The sequence below is a fragment of the Seriola dumerili genome, unplaced genomic scaffold, assembly GCF_002260705.1.
Source record: "Seriola dumerili isolate Sdu_G_001 unplaced genomic scaffold, Sdu_1.0 BDQW01000149.1, whole genome shotgun sequence".
In the NCBI taxonomy this organism is placed as follows: Eukaryota; Metazoa; Chordata; class Actinopteri; order Carangiformes; family Carangidae; genus Seriola; species Seriola dumerili.
In genome coordinates this window covers 21,458,982-21,477,573 of record NW_019174404.1, presented here as the reverse complement: position 1 = coordinate 21,477,573, position 18,592 = coordinate 21,458,982, and the positions used below count along the sequence as shown (strand labels likewise).

At 41.1% G+C, this 18,592-nt stretch overlaps 2 protein-coding genes across 2 annotated transcripts; both read right to left on the bottom strand.

The window, feature by feature from the left end:
• Positions 1-110: 110 nt before the first annotated feature.
• lamtor3 (late endosomal/lysosomal adaptor, MAPK and MTOR activator 3) lies at positions 111-4,002 on the bottom strand. Its single transcript, XM_022750508.1, has 7 exons — positions 3,895-4,002; positions 3,605-3,647; positions 3,157-3,191; positions 2,987-3,045; positions 2,724-2,857; positions 2,288-2,351; positions 111-1,404 (listed from the first exon to the last, which is right to left on the bottom strand). The coding sequence occupies exons 2-7, from the start codon at positions 3,611-3,613 to the stop codon at positions 1,331-1,333; spliced, it is 375 nt and encodes a 124-aa protein (XP_022606229.1). The 5' UTR covers positions 3,614-3,647; positions 3,895-4,002; the 3' UTR covers positions 111-1,330.
• Positions 4,003-14,910: 10,908 nt separating this feature from the next.
• On the bottom strand, positions 14,911-18,059 carry LOC111225530 (retinol dehydrogenase 14-like). The gene is made up of 2 exons (XM_022750464.1): positions 17,712-18,059; positions 14,911-16,030 (listed from the first exon to the last, which is right to left on the bottom strand). Exons 1-2 carry the CDS (start codon positions 17,952-17,954, stop codon positions 15,413-15,415), a joined length of 861 nt encoding a protein of 286 aa, XP_022606185.1. The 5' UTR covers positions 17,955-18,059; the 3' UTR covers positions 14,911-15,412.
• Positions 18,060-18,592: the final 533 nt, after the last annotated feature.

The following is an 18,592-nucleotide window of genomic DNA, read 5'->3' as shown; positions in this document are numbered from 1 at the left end:
TGTCTCCCAGTGCAACAGTCGTGTGTCTTTAATATTGTTTGGACAACGATGGAGCGCTTATGGCTCAGAGGAAGAAGATATCAGACACTATAGTTGTTGTTCAGTTTGATCTTTTAATAACTACAACATGTTTCACTCCTGTGGCAGGAGAGAGTGGATTTTTTAAATACTGTAACAGTCAGCGTTAGATGAGATGAAGCTCAGCTCTGTGGTTCCCTGATGTCACTGTGTCAACCCTACAGGAGAGTGTGGTGCTGAGGACTGAAGACAAAGGATACACAGTGAGGTCCAGGAGTCTGAGAACAGGGGCCGGTTTCACAAAGATAAACTTTGACAGTGTCGTAGATAAAACAAACAGTCAGACTTCTCATTGATGTCTAAATTCATCTGTAGCACAAAGCAGATTAGGTCTTGACTTAAATTCAGTTAAACTTAAACTGGACAGTGGTACAATGAATTCTGGGTAAATTAAGACTTTTTTCAACATACAAAGAATGGCAGAACGAGGAACCGCATCCAACTGCTCAACTCCATTTACCCCAGCAGAAAAATGTTTGTCTACTGGAAGAGTTACAAGGACGTTTTACTTGAAGAGTGAAACAATAAAAAGAAAATTCTGATTCGGAAAATTGGCTGCTCTCTCCAGAGGAATGTTAGCAAACCACATGTATGAGCCACATTTTCCTGTTCTTTTGTTGTTGGGTCAGCGCAGGCATCACTGGTTGATACCATGGCAACATAGACCTGAGTTAGCCTCAGGCTGAGGTGTCTAATGTTTTTGGCTTGAAATTAGTCAGTCATTAGTCTTTATTTTTAACAGCTCCAAGTGGCAGCAGGAGTTGAATTCATAAAAGCCTCATAAAACCACATGTAGCTTTAACCTATAACACAGGATCAGTGTCTCAGTGTCACATTGAGAACAGCTGCAGACAAACCTCTAACAAAGAAATGAGCTGTGTGGAGAAACCGACCTTTACCTGAAGACCACAATACAAACAATATGTATTTTAAATCAAAACAATGAAAAACAAAGGAAGACCAGTTTAGGTGCTGAAATGAAACATTTATTCAGACGAGCTCAGTCTTAGCAGTGAAGATGCGAAATGATGGAGAGTACCTGAAGTCTATAGAAAACAGCAGGAAGTTAAGTCAACAGAGTAAAGTTCAACCATGATGTAAACAGGTCTGAAGATGTGAATACTTCCAATCATCATGTCGAACTGACAGGATTTCCCACAGGACTTGAATGCACCATTAGAGATGGAGAGACAGTGAGCAGGATGTGATCCAGATGTGGTCCAGACAGGGGGACAGTCTGGTCTGTTGGAGCTTATGTCACCTCCACCACCTGCCTCAGCTCCTCTATTAGTGGAGCCAGCTCCTTCTCCAGACTCATGATGATGCCTGCAGACACACGGTGTACTGCTGTCACTGCACCACTCAACAACACATGAACATGTGGAAACAGCTCAGCATCAATACAGGGCAAACTGTGATGACCCCTGACCTCTGATGACATCACCAGCACAACACATCCGTTCTGCACACAGACACCTCAGAACTTGGCTACAGGGGGCAAATTTACACTCAGTGAGCAATGAACACTGCTGCCTCTTTAGACCTCTACTGTCAGGACGTGTCCCTACAAGAATATTTTAGCAATATTAAACGGGTTGAAATCAACAGCAAGTGAACTGCTCTTTGCGCTTTAATGTTTCAGTACTTGCTGATAGTGTTAGTTTCTATTTCCCATCTGAACACTAGTTTTCATTTTTCCTGCTGAATAATAAATCACAGTTGCTGCTGCCATGACATATATTTGAAATTATCTAGAACAAATTCTCAGTTTAAACTTAGTAACATTTGAGAGAAGTTCAACATCTACAAGGGATGCTGCAATGACATTTTTTTGCCGCTGATACTGATACCCATCACCTATGAGTGAGATACTGTGCAACCCCGATCATCTTTGGCAGACATTGCAGATGGCATACATTATATCAGTCTAACACACTTTGTAAAAGTTCCACACGGCCGACATGTTGTTTTATTTTGGTGTCCTGTCGCGAGCCGGCACAGTGAACAAGGTGAGAGGCGGGACTACACTCCACAGCACACAGTGCTTCTCTCAGCCACAGACAGATTTAAGGTGATCAGTGACTAGAAGCATTAATGCCGATCTACCTATCAAATATTTTTATCAAAAATTGACCATTAATGATTGGCGACCGATCCATCGGGCATCCCTAACTGTTACAGTGGACAATGGTGACTGAAGAGATTTTACCTGTGTTGGCGTTGCTACTGGCGATGAAGCTGATGACCAGTGGTAACCGATTGAACTGCACAATCTGTTCAACACAGAGACACAGCAAACAGGTGAGGACCAAAACCAGGCGCACTCATAGTAAAGGGGATCACTGTAAGTTTTTCTACAAATATTACAATGGGGGGTCGGTCAGTGACCAGCTGACAGCATCCTACAGCTGAATGTGAGTCTAAGAACATGTTCACAGCTGATTTGAGGGGTTCAGTCTATGATCCAGCTTTAACAAGTTTACAGGACATCAGAATAATGAACAAGCTGTTTAGTATGTTTTAGTTCTAAATAAACGTGCCATCAGTCATAATACATCATGTTTGAGGTGGTTGACACTGACCTGAAAGGTCAATCATTTAAATCTATGATTCATGGAATCATTACTGTGGAGCAGGTGTCTGACCTGGTAAGTGTTGTAGTAGCAGATGATGCTCTTGTTCTTGGAGAGGCCCAGCTTGCTCCCCTGATCTGTGGCCAGAGCAAACGTGGACAAGAAGCCAGGTCTCAGAGCGTGGACTGGGGCGTTGTCATTGGCAACTGCAGTGACACAACAGCAACATTAACAACAACTGCCTGGGAGTGAAAGGCTCAGAAAATTTTACTGTAAATATAAACTACAACAGGCAGGACTTAAGGGTTTATTATGATTCAGAGATGCTTTCTCACCTTTGATCACCGGGACACCGTCCCTGTCTGTCACTACTATAGCATGAAGACCATCAACACTGAGGGAGAGGAGACAGCAGATTTCACTGCTGAAGCACTAAACATTCACATTGTTTCATTGTGACATGTGGCACAGCTTTAACATTAAATGTAAATTCAGCCATACTCACCTTTGCAGCTGTTTGTACAGGTATCTCTTCAAGTCCTACAAAGAAAAATATATCAGGTAAAAATGACTGAGGTAGATTAGCTTCTACACCGACCACCTGACTGACGAAGACACCGATGGACACCTCCAGTAAGCTACAGTTTGGTGGAGTGTTCTTTAGTCCAAACCTCATTAAAAAGATCTGTCACTCTAACGCCATCTTGCTCATAGTCACTTATGAACAACTTAGAGACAGAGTCTCGTGAAGATAGTGCCACACATAAAATCCAAGGTAGCTTACATAAAATCACTTTTGTACTCAAGCTGTATATTGTTGAAATGTTTAGGCACTACATATATGTAATATAAATGCATATATGCGTTTGGTTTTGTTGTAAAAATTAAAAAACGTGATGTGAATGAAGAGCAGAGGCTAACAGGCTAACGGGAGGAACTAAGGCCGTACTCACATCAGCCATGGCGGCCAGTGTTTGTCACCCAGACTCTCTGCAGCTGCAAGGACAAAACAAGCTCCATTAAATTCCATCATTGACAGAGTGACTCAAACTGTCTGTTAATATAACCGTGGGTTCCCTAAAATGGATTAGAGCATGCTAACAGGTTAGCTACTTAGCAAGAAAAGTGGCGAGATTCAGCTACTTCCTTCTAATTCAACCACTGACAGTTTGAGTTAAACTCGCGAGCTACATTAATGTGACATTTCTAAAGTTAAGAATTAAACAAGAGCAGCTCTACTTACCTTCTCTGAATCCTTTTCCTTGACTTCTCCACCTACAGCTACATACCAGACAAAAGCAGAAATCACATGACAACTTGTTTTGTTTCCGGCTCCTGAAGAAGTGTTCAGGGAAGTCCGTGCTGCGCAGCGTTGGCGCAGCGCGTCACACGCATGCTCAGTACGGTTAGAGAGAACCGTTCTATGTAGTAATCAGCTGCTGGAGGCTGCTGTTGGATGGCACAGGACTGTGGTCCAATAGAAGAGATTTTTCTTTAGTGTGTTTTATTCATTAGTCATACACCTTATATTTGATACCAGTGCCTTGGTTTGGTTTTATTTTTGTTGGGGACATTTTTTGTCAGGTGGCTAAAATAATTTCCATTTTATTCCACTTTATATTTGTACCTTCTACTACACTACATTTATTTGACAGCTTCAGTTACTTGATGAAGATTTTACACAATGATTAATATAACAAGCTAGTCATTTACCCCTCTAAACTTCTGACATGGTTTCATTCCAGTAAATATTAAAATGATATATCTCAGAGAAAATCATCATCATCTAAAAACAGCAGACATTACATTAAATAAGCAAGATATTGTCAGGACTATAACATTCACTGAAGCACTTGCACTGTACTGGGTTCCCTTTCACCCCAGGGAAAAAGTCAGTTTTCATAATATAATTCACACTGTGAGTGTATTTAGAATTGCTGAATTGTGGTGTGTTGTGTCACGAGAGTTAGTGTTAAGAGGGTATGTCAACCTTCACTTGCCACTAAATGGCCAATAAATTTTCCTCTGACCTGTCCACAAGCACGGCCATTGTGCATAATATCTGTATAAAGCTCTGCCAGAGTAAATACAAACACTTCCATGTTTCCTAGCACAACACTGCTCTCAGTTTTAAATTCTTTAGTTTTAGTTTTACTAATTTACAATTTACAACAGTCCAATGTCCAAATCCACAATGCCAAAAGTAATATTTATTTTTTCTCAGTTTACTGTTGTGTTGGTCTGTTGTGGAACATGTTGCTGTCCCCATCTTGTTTCTTCACTGAGTTTAGTTCATGTTGCAGTAAAATATTCTGCATGTTGTTTTTCTCCAAGGCCAAGCTCTCAATTTGAAGCTTTAAATCTTTTATTGGAGAAGCAGTATTGCATCTCTGTTTCTGTGGTAACAGAGGGACAGCAGATAAGGTAACTTTCGTGGTGTGGAAAAAGTTTTAAAATTTATGTGAACATTAACTGTACTTGAATATTATGTCAGAGTAAAAATGATCTTTATCTTTATTTTCAGATTTTGTGAAAATTGAACTGATACAAAAAATAATTTCATACTATGACATGTTGTTCACTGTGAGGCCTGACAAATGTGATTGCAACATCACTTTCCTCCCTCATTTCCTCATCTGGTTCACTGGAGATTTCAGTCAGGCTAAGATTTATTCTCTCACTAGAAAATAGACAGGAAAGCTCTTTCAGGGTTTTGGCACGAATGGACAGATTTCAGTAAGTCTCCTTACTGCCATGATGATGTCCGGCACTCTTCTTTTGGTGCTTCATTGATAGAGTCTGGAAAAAATTCACGACCAACACTGTGCGCAGCCACCACGCACAATGACTGTGTGTGCTGTGTCGCTGCTCCTGCCAGCTCTATCTGTCTACATAGAGTTTGCCTTGTACAATGGCCATCAGCAAGCTGCTCGAATGTTGGATTTCTTTTCATTGTAAATTAATTTGTGGTTTATTTTTGACAGAAAATGTAACTCATACTGAACGTCATATTCAGATTCAGCCTACATACTGAAACTATATTGGAAGGTGTCAGTTTAAAGGGAGAATGTTTGACGCTATTTCACTGCTGTGTGTCTGTTCAGGTGAAGAAGTCAGATGGGTTAAAGGTCTTTTGGTGGAAAAGTTTAGTTTTTATTTTTATATATGTTCTATATGGTTTGATTTCATAATTAGAGTTTATTATGACACTATATTTAACACTAATGGTGGATATTCGTCTGCATGTTATTTATTCTGTCTGAAAATATTTTGATGAATAAAGATTTTTTGTGTATTTTTAATGCACACATTGAAAATGTGCCACCATTTCACCATATCCCAGTACTCCCTGATGTGTCTGTCCAACAACTCATGAGGAGCAGTAACAGTAACACAAAATAAGTAACGGTTCAGGTAGTTGGCTATTGAGCACTTAAACATACAGTCTGTAACTTCTGCCTCTAGGGGTCTCTCAATCAGAACATTAACAAAAGATGGATGATGGGAGTTGTTGTCTTCACCATCATTACCGTAAGCTCTTCCTGGTTTGGATTCCTTCAGTGTCAGTGGTTCAGGAATCAAACAGACCAGGTGATTCTAACGGTTAAAAACACTGAATAAAGCAGTTTCACATTTAAAGTCAGTGTTTGAGCGACGCTGTACGGAGGACAGAGACTCAGGGAAGAGCTGGAGCTGAGATTGATGCTAACCTTTGTTCTGATTGTTTCTCTGGTAACTTATGAAGCAGACGTTCAGCAGGTTTTTACCAGCAGCTGAATTATCCACAGAGGTGTCCTCCTCTCCATAACAAACACACCAGGGGATTAAAACCAGTAGAAACACTGAATCAAGCAGTTTCACTTTAACAACCAGAGATTCAGCGACGGTCTTTAGTGACACAGGACAGGACGTCTCCAGCAGCTGGGAGCTGAGCTGTCTAACATTTCTTCAGCTTGTTTCTCTGGTAACTTCAGATCCAGACGTCCGACGACTAAAATCCTTCATCTGGTTCAAACATAGAGCTGAAAACCACCAAGGTGTACAAAGTGTATGTGGCTTAAAACTAGATAGAAGTCAATGTTGAGCTTCTGTCAGACAAACACACTGACACATGATCATAGAGGATATGATGTCATTGACAGGTGACCAAATGACACATACCATTACCATGATTAAAATCACAGATTTCTCTGGTTTGAGAATTGATGGAAATACTAATGTGAGAACACAACTCAACAACTTTTAGAACAAAGGTCTAGTTGTTTTGAGACATTTTAATGTGGAAAAGTTCAAGTTGGACTCTGTGAATGATATCCGAAAGTTCTGTGTTCTGTGTTTTAAAGTCTGTCTCCAGCAGGTTTGTTTGTTGCACTGTGAGACTGCTGAAAAACAGGCTGAATTTTGATCTTTACATTCCAGAATGGATTATTAATAAGCACCCCAGTGTTCACTTGAGACACCACACAGGTATCTGTAGATGGGGGTATCTCATAAATACAGTGATGAGTTCATTAAATTACAGTGGTGTCATTTTCAGTCACTACAGTAGAGGGCACCACAGCGTCAGTTTAAAATGTGAACTTCTCTCTGTCTGAGTGAGAATGGATCACTCTCATGTTCAGCAGTGATTTGACATGAGAGAATATAAATCTGACAGGAAGTTGTTTATGGTTCCAATTCTCCTCTTCTATGTTACCAACACACTCGGTTGTTTCATTGTACTTGTTGCAGAAACTTTACTGTATCAGTTCTATTATTATAATGCTCTAAGCTTTAAGTATATAAAAGCAGAACAGACAGTGTGTGAACACAGTCCACAGAGCTGTGCTGCGTTTAGAGGAATAAAAGGAACTCATTCCTCACACCATCTCCATGATGTATGAGGGTCTGAGCAGAGTCTGACACCTGCACAGTCAGTGATACTCTGCAGACTAGCTGTTTTAAGAGGGAGGGGGGGCAGGCGGGAGGGCTGGATGTCAACAAAGAGCACAGTGATATTAACAACAGCTAACTTCTAAGGTACTGGTCCAGTCAGTCAGGTGGATCCAGTCCCTCAGGTTCTGACAAGGGTCTGAGGCCATGATCTCTGTGCTGTGGAGGCAGCACAGAGACGGTGGAGGCAGTGACAGCAGAGTGACATTTACTCATGTACTAACACTGCTGTATGGTAACAGTGTTGTTTTATCACTTAATCCTTCATTTTGGCCGAACAGAGACTCTTGTGAGACTCATGTGAAAGAGAAATTGAAAAGTTAAATGATTATGCATAAAACTACAATCTCCGCCTCCTGGTTGTTTCCTCCACCAACCAGCCAAGTTACAGGAAATATAGTCACACTGCATTGAATGATGGCCAGAAGTTGTTTTGCAGAACATTATGATGTCACAGTGAAGTTGACCTTTGACTTTTTGGAAATAAAATGTCGTCACCTTATTTTATCCACATAATTTAGAATAAATAAAGTTAAATTGTGTCATAATTAGTTAACGAATGTGTGAGTTATGGTCAAAAACATCAAAATGTCATCAGTCGTCAGTCATACAGATTAGGTAGTCTATGTATTTTCTTGCATGTAAATGTATTTTATGTAAGTGTGTTATGTCAAAGTTATTTTATTGTTTTGCTGTTTGTTTTTTTTTTTACCAGATAAATAGTATAAAGTATAAACAGAAATGCCCACACAGTGTGCTGCAGCTGCTCCTATTTTTGGCGTTTGTGGCCAAAGAGCTCAGTTTGAACATCTGCTTCTCCAGATGATGCTTTGCAGATTTCAGACACTGGTTTATGTGAAGAGGACACAGGTAAGGTTTCCTCTAGGACTGTTGCTCTAGGACTGATGGCTGGAACAGCTGGAACAGCCAATCAGGAGAAGGCCTCATTAGACCCTATGAAAATTCCCTAAACCTGCCTTTGCTGTGTGCTTGTCATCTGGGGTGCGCATGAGCGCGTGCCACATGTATTCCAGTAGATAAGTCGTGGGCCCAGCGCTACCGCCCCACCCAACTCGCTGTTATGTCGCCGCCTCCACATGGTCAACTCCTTCTTCTCCTGCTCCTTAAAGTGGCACCGTCCATGTTCTTTCCCAGTCCCACCATCACGTCACGTATTGGCTGATATGGAGTTTACCCAAACCTTTGCATGTTATATCTTAGTTACTGTACAGAGAGGATATATGTTTGTTTGACAGAGGGGGAGGAGAGGGGAAGGACAGACCCACAGTGGGACTGTGAGGACCAGGTCCAGCCTGTCTTCTGACTGGATTGGTTAAAGCAAACAGATCCTCTGGCTGAGCAGTCCTCTGAAGACAGGCTCTTCCTGGGCCCCGTGAGGCTCTGCTGTTACTTTAAACTCTTCCAGATGATTTATGGCTCTGTGCTCTCAGGGACTCACTGCTGCTCACCGTTCATTCAGCAGAGTTCAGGCTGACTGTGAGCCATCGCCAACCAGAGCTCTCCTCATGACACCCAGTCTACTACAGGTTAGAACTGCTTCTTTAAACTGTGGACTCTGCAGCAACTCCATACAGTCTTCATGTTCATTTTGTTAAGATGCAGTTATACTGGTATAAACTGACCTGTGCTGTCTATATTTTCAGAGTCCAGAGGGTTTATGGACTGAAGTCATGGAACAGACAAACACCAATGTTTATAGACCAGCTGATGGCTGATAATACAGGGTTTACACTTTATCTACCACTGAGGTCCTCTGTATTTATGTGAGGACTAGCAGGGACTTTAGATCCTATAGATACTGTGGACAGACAAGTGTTTCTATTATTTAGATTATTGATTATTTTATTTATCAATGATGAAAGACTGAATAACAAAAACACCCTTCTGTATAATTCAATACAGTTCAACAGCTCCACACACTATATAAATCACAGTGAAAGAGTCTCTGGAGACACGTTTTTATACCTGGTGGTGATGGAGGTGTGGAGAATCTGCTCCAGACCAGTGTCTGTTGTGGTTGGTTTATGATTCTAGCTCACAACATCAGCTACATCATAAACACACAGACTGTTATATCACACAACACCTTCACACTGCTCCTCTGTAGGAATATAAACATGGTTGAGGTCCAGCAGGGCACGTTCTGAGGTTTAGAGGTTTGACTCTTTTTTACGCGTGAAGATTGTTGGACCCAAACACAGAACAAAAAGGTAAATTAATAATGAAAAAACATCTTTCAAATCAGAACTAAGAAACTCAGGAACAAAAACTGGAGCTGGCAGACAAACAGACAACAGACAAATTGACAAAGACAACTGGGAGAATAGAGACTAAATAACAAGGGGAGCACGTAACAAGACACAGGTGTATGACATTAGAATGGGTCAGATAATCACAATAGAGGGAGACTGGACAAAGATAAGAAGTGAGGAGTAGCAACCATGAGACACTCAAGGGAAGTAATTTCAAAGTAAAACAGGAAATCAATATCCCCTCAGAGCAGACCATGACACTGTTTATTAAAGGAATAGTTCAGCATTTTGAGGAAATACTGAGAGTGAGATGAGAAGATGGATATCAATCTCATGTGTATGTGTTACATATGGAACTGGGGTCTTAATGCTTTTTAAAAAATAATATTAGACTATAGTCACACAACCACACTAACTCAAACAGAGCGTTAACTAATAAAGATTACAGAATACCCATAGACTAGCCTACATCGTCTGTTTAAGTGAAAACAAACCACGTCTCTGTGTGTAAATCCAGACATCTACATTATCAGTGACCAATCACTGGCTTTCTAATTATCATACAATAAAAACCAGCAGACAATAATCGGTTGTGTATTTTGGGAGAGTTGAGGAGTTCAGCGTCGTGGTCTGAGGCCACAGCAGCACTGAACACATTTGGATGAACTGAGCCAAACTAAACAGTCAGCTGTTTTCCTTCAGCCTGGTGTAGGCCTGGTGCTGCTCCAGCTGCTGTTAGGAAACAAGGTGAAAGATAAAGAAGTCCTGCTGAAAGTAAAGAAGACAGGAGCCAAGACCTGATAGTGCTACAACTCATCCACACACAGAGCAGGTTCTTCTCTGTTACTTACCCAAATTAACTGGGGATCAGACCAGGAGACCACAGTCCACTTCTCTCAGGTAAAACTTCTGAGTCCCTGAGTGAAAACAAAGATGGTGAATATTATAGAAGTTAATATCAAAAAAGTAAAAGACTAACTAAACCTCCACAGACACACAAAGACCATTAACATGAAATGATAAACTAGTTATTGATCCTAAAACGTATCTCTACAACAACTAATCCTCCATTGTCTCACTGCTCATGAATGAACACCAGTGTTTGCTAACATTAGACCATTTTATATTGGTAATGAGATGTCAAGCTAACAATGGCAATGAAAGGGTGTATATAGTTATATAGCTATATAGTTAGCTACTGCTATTACTTTTATGTAATTTGCTTGTACAACACAAAGGAGGCATGCAGACAACATGATTAGCTAATGCGGTATGGTCCAAATTAGGGGTGTCTGAGGTTGTAATACAAGATTTAGGCATGAATGTGGGAAATAAAAATAAACTATAGCCTGGAGTTTCATCATAATGCTGATAACATCCTGTGGTAACACTGCTTTTATTTATGTATTTATTTCACCCTTTTATATATTTTGCAGTTAGAATTGTTTGTGGTTATTCATGTTTGCACCTCTCACATGTCTGCAGTGCACTGACGTCCTGATAACCAAACTGCAGACAGCTCCACTGAGGTGTTAATAAAGTTTTAAGTCTTGAATCTAACCCTAAGCCCTAACCCTGCTGCAGAACAACAGCAGAGCTGAGCTTTAAACCAAATGTGAAGATCTAATACAGACTGTGAGGCAGGAGCATGATCCAAGTCCTGTCACTCACTGTCACCACCGGAGGCAGTGTAACAGCTGTTCACAGTGTGTTCATATTCCTGATTATTATGATATATTATTAAATATATTATTAAATCAATATTTGATTACCGCTCCTCTCTGAGCTTCATCCATTCATCATTCCCTAACACAACACAAACTCACTGAAGGAGTGTCTATGGACAGACTGAATGAACAGTAGACCTGATGAGGAGTGAGCTTTCAGCACAAACCACATGGTCTTCACAGTGCTGCTTACAGTTAAAGGACCAAACCAGAGCTGGTGAATGTTGTAGGAAAATTACTGCAAAACAACATAATTTACACCAATGTTAAACATTATCCAGAGCATGTTGTGCTGTTGTTGTGTCCTGTAAGTTAACATAGTAACTGTGTGTACAAATATTCACTGTATATTGTAGTGATGTCAACAAGAAAAACAGACATGAGGATAACTGTAGTTAATGACCTCACTGTAAGTGTCACATTAATCTTATAGTTGGATTTCATCATACTGAGGTGTACTGAGTAAACATGGTTTCCTGGATATATGAAATAAACATGGTAACATTATGTAAATCATGTTATACTTTAGAAAATCACTACTAATGTAAAATATATGTGGTTTCTTAGGGCTGAGACACATCAGACTTTTAAAAGCATCGATATCTGTCATATCTTGTTTGTAAACCCTGGTGAAGAGAGGCTGTCGATATCCTGACTGTTCCTCAGACATTATTTACTTTCATGTTTCTCAAGCTGCAGCTCCTTCCATCTGAACCACTGCTGCTCTGAGGTCTGTACGTCTGCAGGGCTGCAGCTCTGTCTGAGAGTTACAGTGTGAAACTATCTGACATCTTGATATGTTCAACCAAAACCTTTCTGCACATACCTTTAAGATCTCCATCACCTCCGTAATTGTCCTGCTGCAGAGTGCTGTGGCCTCGGTCGCACCATCATGTCTAACATCAGCTGTGATGTCAGGTTCCTTCAGCTCATGTCATTAGCAGCAGCAGCAGCAGCAGCAGCAGCAGGCCGTGGAGCAGCATGACTTTGAGAGTGTTTCCCACCTTTGCAGTTGTGGTTAGGCCTTAGCTTAGGAGATGGTCAGGTGTAGCACAGAGAACTGTCTGGGACTGGAGTGAGGTTCTGATCAGGTTCATGTCATAGAAATAATTTGAACTCATCAGCTTTACAGTTTTGAACCAGGGTCTTTGGTATTTTGAGCAACTAGTTCATGAAAAATAATGAAGCTGAATTTAGACTCCTTCTAATAGCAGCAAATAGTTTAACAGTGACAGAGTGGCCACTGGGAGACCTGGGACTTTTCCAGATGGGCTGCTACACAATAAATGAGCGTTCCCTGTGTTAGACAGATAACAAGTTTGTCCAGAATGCTGGTTTGCATGCTATATCGCTAGCATGCAGTCCCCTTCTGTTTTCAGTGTCAGTGACGCCTTTGTCCCCGTAAACAAACAGGGACAAGGCATAAAAGAAGAGGAAATCCCACCACCTTGATCACCAGTTTCTTTGCAGGTATTTGATCATAAACCAGCGTTGGAGAAATTAAGATTCAGATGTAGCTCCTGAAGCTCACAACAAATGATCACCACAGTTATTACAGGTAATCTTGTGGGGAACATGAACGTCTGATCCAAACTTCATGACCATGCATCCAAAGGTAGTTCTAACATTTCAGTCTAGACCAGAATGGAGTGACACTGTCAGGACAGTTGGTCTTGTACAGTGGGAGCAGTGCACTGTGGGAGTTTATTAGAAGGCCTGAGCTCTGTGAGCAGAGTCCAACAGAAGCTGAGGAAACGACAGACTGATGCTGTTTTAATTGAACCATCATGTGTTGAAGTGAAGCAGCCTGAGTGAGGGCCTCACTTCTACATTAGCTCGGCAGTATCAGTATTACTGCGCAGATTAAGGACATTAAACTCTGTAATTGCTCTAATTGGAGTTATTTGTAAAATAAATAGCATGGAGCTGCCATTAAAATGCCCCAGGAGCATTTAGTGTGAGATGAATTTGATAAAGAGGCTGCCTCTGCGTTTCCAGCTCTCTATAAATGATCCAGAAAATGTCCTAATGAAGAATACAGGTGGGAAAATCATTATGTGTCCCGGGGGTCTCACTACCGCTTCATGTAGGGAGAGGTGCTCTGTTTGTGGGTGACTGGGAGAGAAAACACCGCCAGCTAATGACCTCTCTCAGAGCAACCAGCATGGCTGATTGAGGCCTAACGAACCCCTGAAGAGCTGGTTTGATTCTGGGGTTCAGTGGCTGACTGCAGTCCAACATCCAGAGAACAACACAGCGGAGGAAATAACACGTGTGCTACATGTGATCATTTTACTGTAAATGACGAGAGGGAGCAAGAGAAGGCTTCTGTGGAGGGGCCACCAACAGAGGACCTCGTCAAGTTAACATCTGAGGAGAAACTGAAGCTAATCAGCAGCAGTCTCATGATTAATTTAAAAAAAACAACAATCTGTGATTTGTTTTGTTTTGTGGTCTGTATTAGAGTTCTGCAGGAATGAGTCCTTGAACCTGGAATTTAGTGGTATTTTATCACTTCCTGTTCCCTCATCCCAAAGTGTCTGGGTTTGCTGAATGTGTTTTAGTTAGATGACTTGAAATAAGGTCTGTGGTTAACACAAGCTCATGTTTTATTCTACGACATAAAATATGTCAGTAAATATCCCGGAGGTGATTTCTTTAAGCTTTTACGTCCCTTACAAGAGGTTAAACGTCATCACGTTGAACATGAAAACAGATCTACTCACCAGTCCACCATCAGAGACTCGCTGTGTTTAAACAAACTGGTTCTAACCGTGTCAGAGGAAAGGCTTTTACAGAAAAGATAAGAGCTAAATCAAATTAGTTGAAGTTTAGTGGTGGTGACGGTGAAGTCATGTGACCGTGGTGTAGTTGGTTTATAGCCTAACTTTAACTTTTCCACTAAAATCAAATCAGTTCATCCTTGAGTCCATGTGAACATTTGTGCTAAATTTGATGAAATTCCCTCAAGATGTTACTGAGATATTGCGTCGCATCATGACCTTGAACTCTGACTCCTTTGACCACCAAAATGTGACCAGTTCGTCCTTTAGTCCAAGTGAATGTTTGTGCAAAATCTGAAGAACTTCCGTCAGGACGTTACTGAGATATCACGTCCACAAGAGTGGGACAGACAACCTGAAAACAATTTGCCACCAGCCCTGACAGCCACCGGTGCAGAGGAATAAAAACTCAATGTGAACACATTTCTTTGTCTTTTATCAGCTGTATGTAAAGCAGAATGAATGACCTCTGTGTATGAACTGTATGAAAAATATAAATAAATAAATATGTTTTTTATTCAACGTAGAAAAATCAGTCGGTGCAATGACTTTATTTCAGTCTGTCTCTTACACAGATCGACACACTGCTGCACTGAAATGAAGCAATGACAGGAAACTCTTCAATCAAGTTGATCAAAATCAAAACACAAAAATAAAATACAAAAATTCTCAAATTTGAATTGACACAAACTTTTCAGCTTTGGGAGGAGGCACTGCGGTCATATAGGGTCCAATCACTGGTTCAGAATCTGTATTTATTCTATATTAGAACAAACTGCTGGTCACCAGGTAAAGATGAAGAGTGTCAGTCAGCTCCCTGCTTTGACCTGCAGCCATGTCAATTGTTGTCAGGTGATACCATGGCAACCAGACCAGTGTGACTGTAGTAAACCACAACTGACATTACAGCTGTGATCTGACCTTGATGGAGGAGAAAGAATCATTCTTCTTCTGACCAGAGCGGGAACTGAATATTTATGATTTTTATGATTTCAGATAATGGACGTGTCTCTGTCATGATAACCCTGAGGATATACTGTTTGATCTCACATGGTGATGCCCACCATGACTTCACTGATGTCCCACAGTTTACTGGCCACGTCCCGGTCTGTGGCCTTGTCCAGCAGGACCTGAGGCTGACAATCAGCGAAGCACTGTCCCTGCACGCCGTCCACCTCTGGGCTGCAGGCCAGATACACTGAGGTCTTAGCTCCTTCCTCCGGGCTCTTGAACAGGCCCCGGGAGAGCAGGCTGAACAGGGGCTTAGCTAACACTGGGATGTGAACGTGCCTCCCCAGGTTAGTCCTCACTATGCCTGGAGTCAGAGCGTTCACCGTCACCCCGCTGCCCTCCAGCCGCTGGGCCAGCTCGCAGGTGAACAGCAGGTTGGCCAGTTTGCTGCGGCTGTAGGCGAACGCCTTGTCGTAGGCGTGCTCGCTATTCAGGTCCTCGAAGTTAATGTGTCCGTGCTTATAGAGTTTGGAGGAGACCACCACCACGCGGCTGGGAGCGGATCGTTTCAGGAGGTCCAGCAGTAGGTGGGTGAGCAGGAAGTGGCCCAGGTGGTTGACCCCAAACTGCATCTCGAAGCCGTCCTCTGTCCTGGTGTAGGGACACTGGTAGATCCCAGCGTTGTTGATCAGAACATCCAACCGAGGCTCCTCCTGTTCAGCACAGAGACACTCAGCTACAGACAAAAGGCTTACTTTGTGAACGCACAGTCAGTGTCAAACCTGCACTAGAGGACAAACAGTGTGTCTCTGTGTAATATACTAAAGCTACACTGTGTAGTCTACATGATGCTTTAATAATGACAGGTATCCTACTAATTATTCATGTCACATTAAAATAAAATGACACAAGGCCAGTCAGTAACCATACAGCTTCTGGTGTTATCAAGGAGGCTTGATACCTTTTTAAAATAAAACAAAACAACAAACATATCATTTATATAACAATCAGTGGCATCTAGTCGTGTCGCGTGTGGCTACAGGAGGACAGGGTTTCAGTCAGTGGCGTCCAGATTCTGTACCATATAATTTATATAACAATTATATAACAACATATGTTCCTCTTAGCGCTTATAAAGGTGTTCCTCTTAGCACTTATATAACTAAGTGCTAAGAGGAGGAACCTTGAACATAATCTTGAGCTTCGACCCAAGAGGCCAGACAACCTACAACCTGACCTTTGACCTTTGAGGAGAGAGTATGAGGGAAGAAAGAGGAGGCGTCATAAAGAGGTGATGAAATGTTTGTGTTCTTTTTTTTACATTTGGCTGTAGTTTTTACAATATTATAAAAGAGCAACAGATAACGTAGCAAGTGTTAGCATTAGCTTATATACAGTCTAGGGGTGTTCCACTGAGCGCTCCCCCCAAGAGGCCTGGCGCTCTTCCGTTGTGTTGTCTGTTGCATTTGTTTTGGAGGTTTATGTTTGTTTGTTTTTGCGTGGTCTCTGTGTTTGCAGTGTGTTTGCTGTTCATGTTTTTGTTTTGAATTCCTGCAGCACGTTTCCATTGTTGTATTTGTTTTGTATTTACGCATGTTTTTTCGAACCTGCAGCTCATTTCTCCTAATGGAAGTGTTTTGGGCTGTTGCAGCAAGTTTGCCCTTGTTGGCCACCGTACCACACCTGGTTTAAGGTAAAAACATGTTCATCCGCATCACTGTTTTATTTAGTGACATTAATTCTAAATACTGTCTGGACTACAGTTATGGTGGAGATTCAGATACAAACTACAAAAGCTGCTGAAAGCTGCTAGTATTATTATTAATGACTGCTACCGCTAAAAACAATAACAATAGTGAATAAATTAAATGGCACACTGAATCTATTAGTGTTTGCACATCCACAAATTTTACTGTTACTCCTGAGCTGTGAGAACTCCATTAAAAAAATGTTCCTGTCTTGATAAATGAAGGAAGACACATTAATAACAAAAATAAAAACTGCTTCATATGCGCTTTTGAGAATCGATGAGTGATGTTATTCAGTTCAGCTGTTAAATAATCATTTGAGCAGCAGCTATTTTACTCAAATATAAAAAAAATACATAACTTTTAATCTAACGTGTAAAGTGTGAAGACAGGAACTGCAGTCTGATTAATCTGAAATTGTTATTACATAAGTGATATTTGTGAAATCAAACCTAAGCCGAATTAAAGAGTGAAGCTTCTTCAATGAGAAAATATACTGTTGGATTCTAACGGATGAAGGATTCAGAGATAAGACAGTCATATTTATAGAAATGCACAATTTCCGAATGAAGTTTGGTCTGACGTTCTTTTTAAGCACTTGTCTGTGAAACAAACTCTGATCAGCGACAGAAATCCGTCCAGCTACCTTCATTATGTCCTGACAGAAAGTGTGTACAGATGTGAGCGAGGCCAGGTCCAGCTGTTTGAGGACCAGCTGTGAACTGTCTGCACCGGTCTCCTCTCGGATCTCCCGGGCCGCCTGCTCAGCCCTGCTCAGGTCCCGACAGGCCATGATCACACGGCCCTGGAGCTTCACTATCCCCGCTGCGGTGGCCTTCCCGATCCCGCTGTTGGCTCCAGTCACTATCACCGTCTTTCCCTTCATCATTGTGACTGTTCATCTACTGCTGTTAGAGTTCGGAGCGTTAAAAGCTAACCTGATACATGAGTGCACAACAACATAGAAACACTTCATTACCCAGAGTTCACAGCAGACCACAGTTCCCTTTGTGTACGCTCGTAAAATAGACTTTCCAGCATTCGGATGACTTTAGTAGCTGTTTTATTTTCCTTTATGCGGCCGTTGTTTAACGGCCACGTTATTATGATTAGTTAGAGTTTGTTTTGCAATTTTTTAATTAATTTGAAAATGTAAACTTTATCATCAAAGTTATCCTTTATAGTTCATTAGTTTTTCTATGGAGTCATAGGAGTGCCAAAAAAGATTAAGTCTATAAAAAGAAAAGAAATGTGGAAATAAAATAAGAACAAATAAGTATATATACAGACAAATAAATAAAAATCGAAATTTAATTGAAAAAAACAAAAAAACAAAAAACGCTTTTCCCCTATTGCCTTTGCTTTTCCCGTATGTGTCTGTACACACATTCTGAACAGTTTTAATGGGAGATTAAAGCTCCATGTTTTCCTCCTGTCCTATGTTTTATTTGAAGTGTTGATCCATAAGAATTTATTTGTGGTTTTAAGAACTAAAAACCATCTCAGTGTAGGTTTACATCTCGTGAT

Coding starts and splice junctions, on each gene's coding strand:
- lamtor3 (XM_022750508.1), bottom strand. Junction 2,858..2,986: donor CGGTGTCCCGGTGATCAAAG/GTGAGAAAGCAT, acceptor GTGTCACTGCAG/TTGCCAATGACAACGCCCCA. Junction 1,405..2,287: donor CAGTAGCAACGCCAACACAG/GTAAAATCTCTT, acceptor GTGTGTCTGCAG/GCATCATCATGAGTCTGGAG.
- LOC111225530 (XM_022750464.1), bottom strand. CDS start 17,954: ATGATGAAGGGAAAGACGGTGATAGTGACTGGAGCCAACAGCGGGATC. Junction 16,031..17,711: donor TCTGTCAGGACATAATGAAG/GTAGCTGGACGG, acceptor TGTGCTGAACAG/GAGGAGCCTCGGTTGGATGT.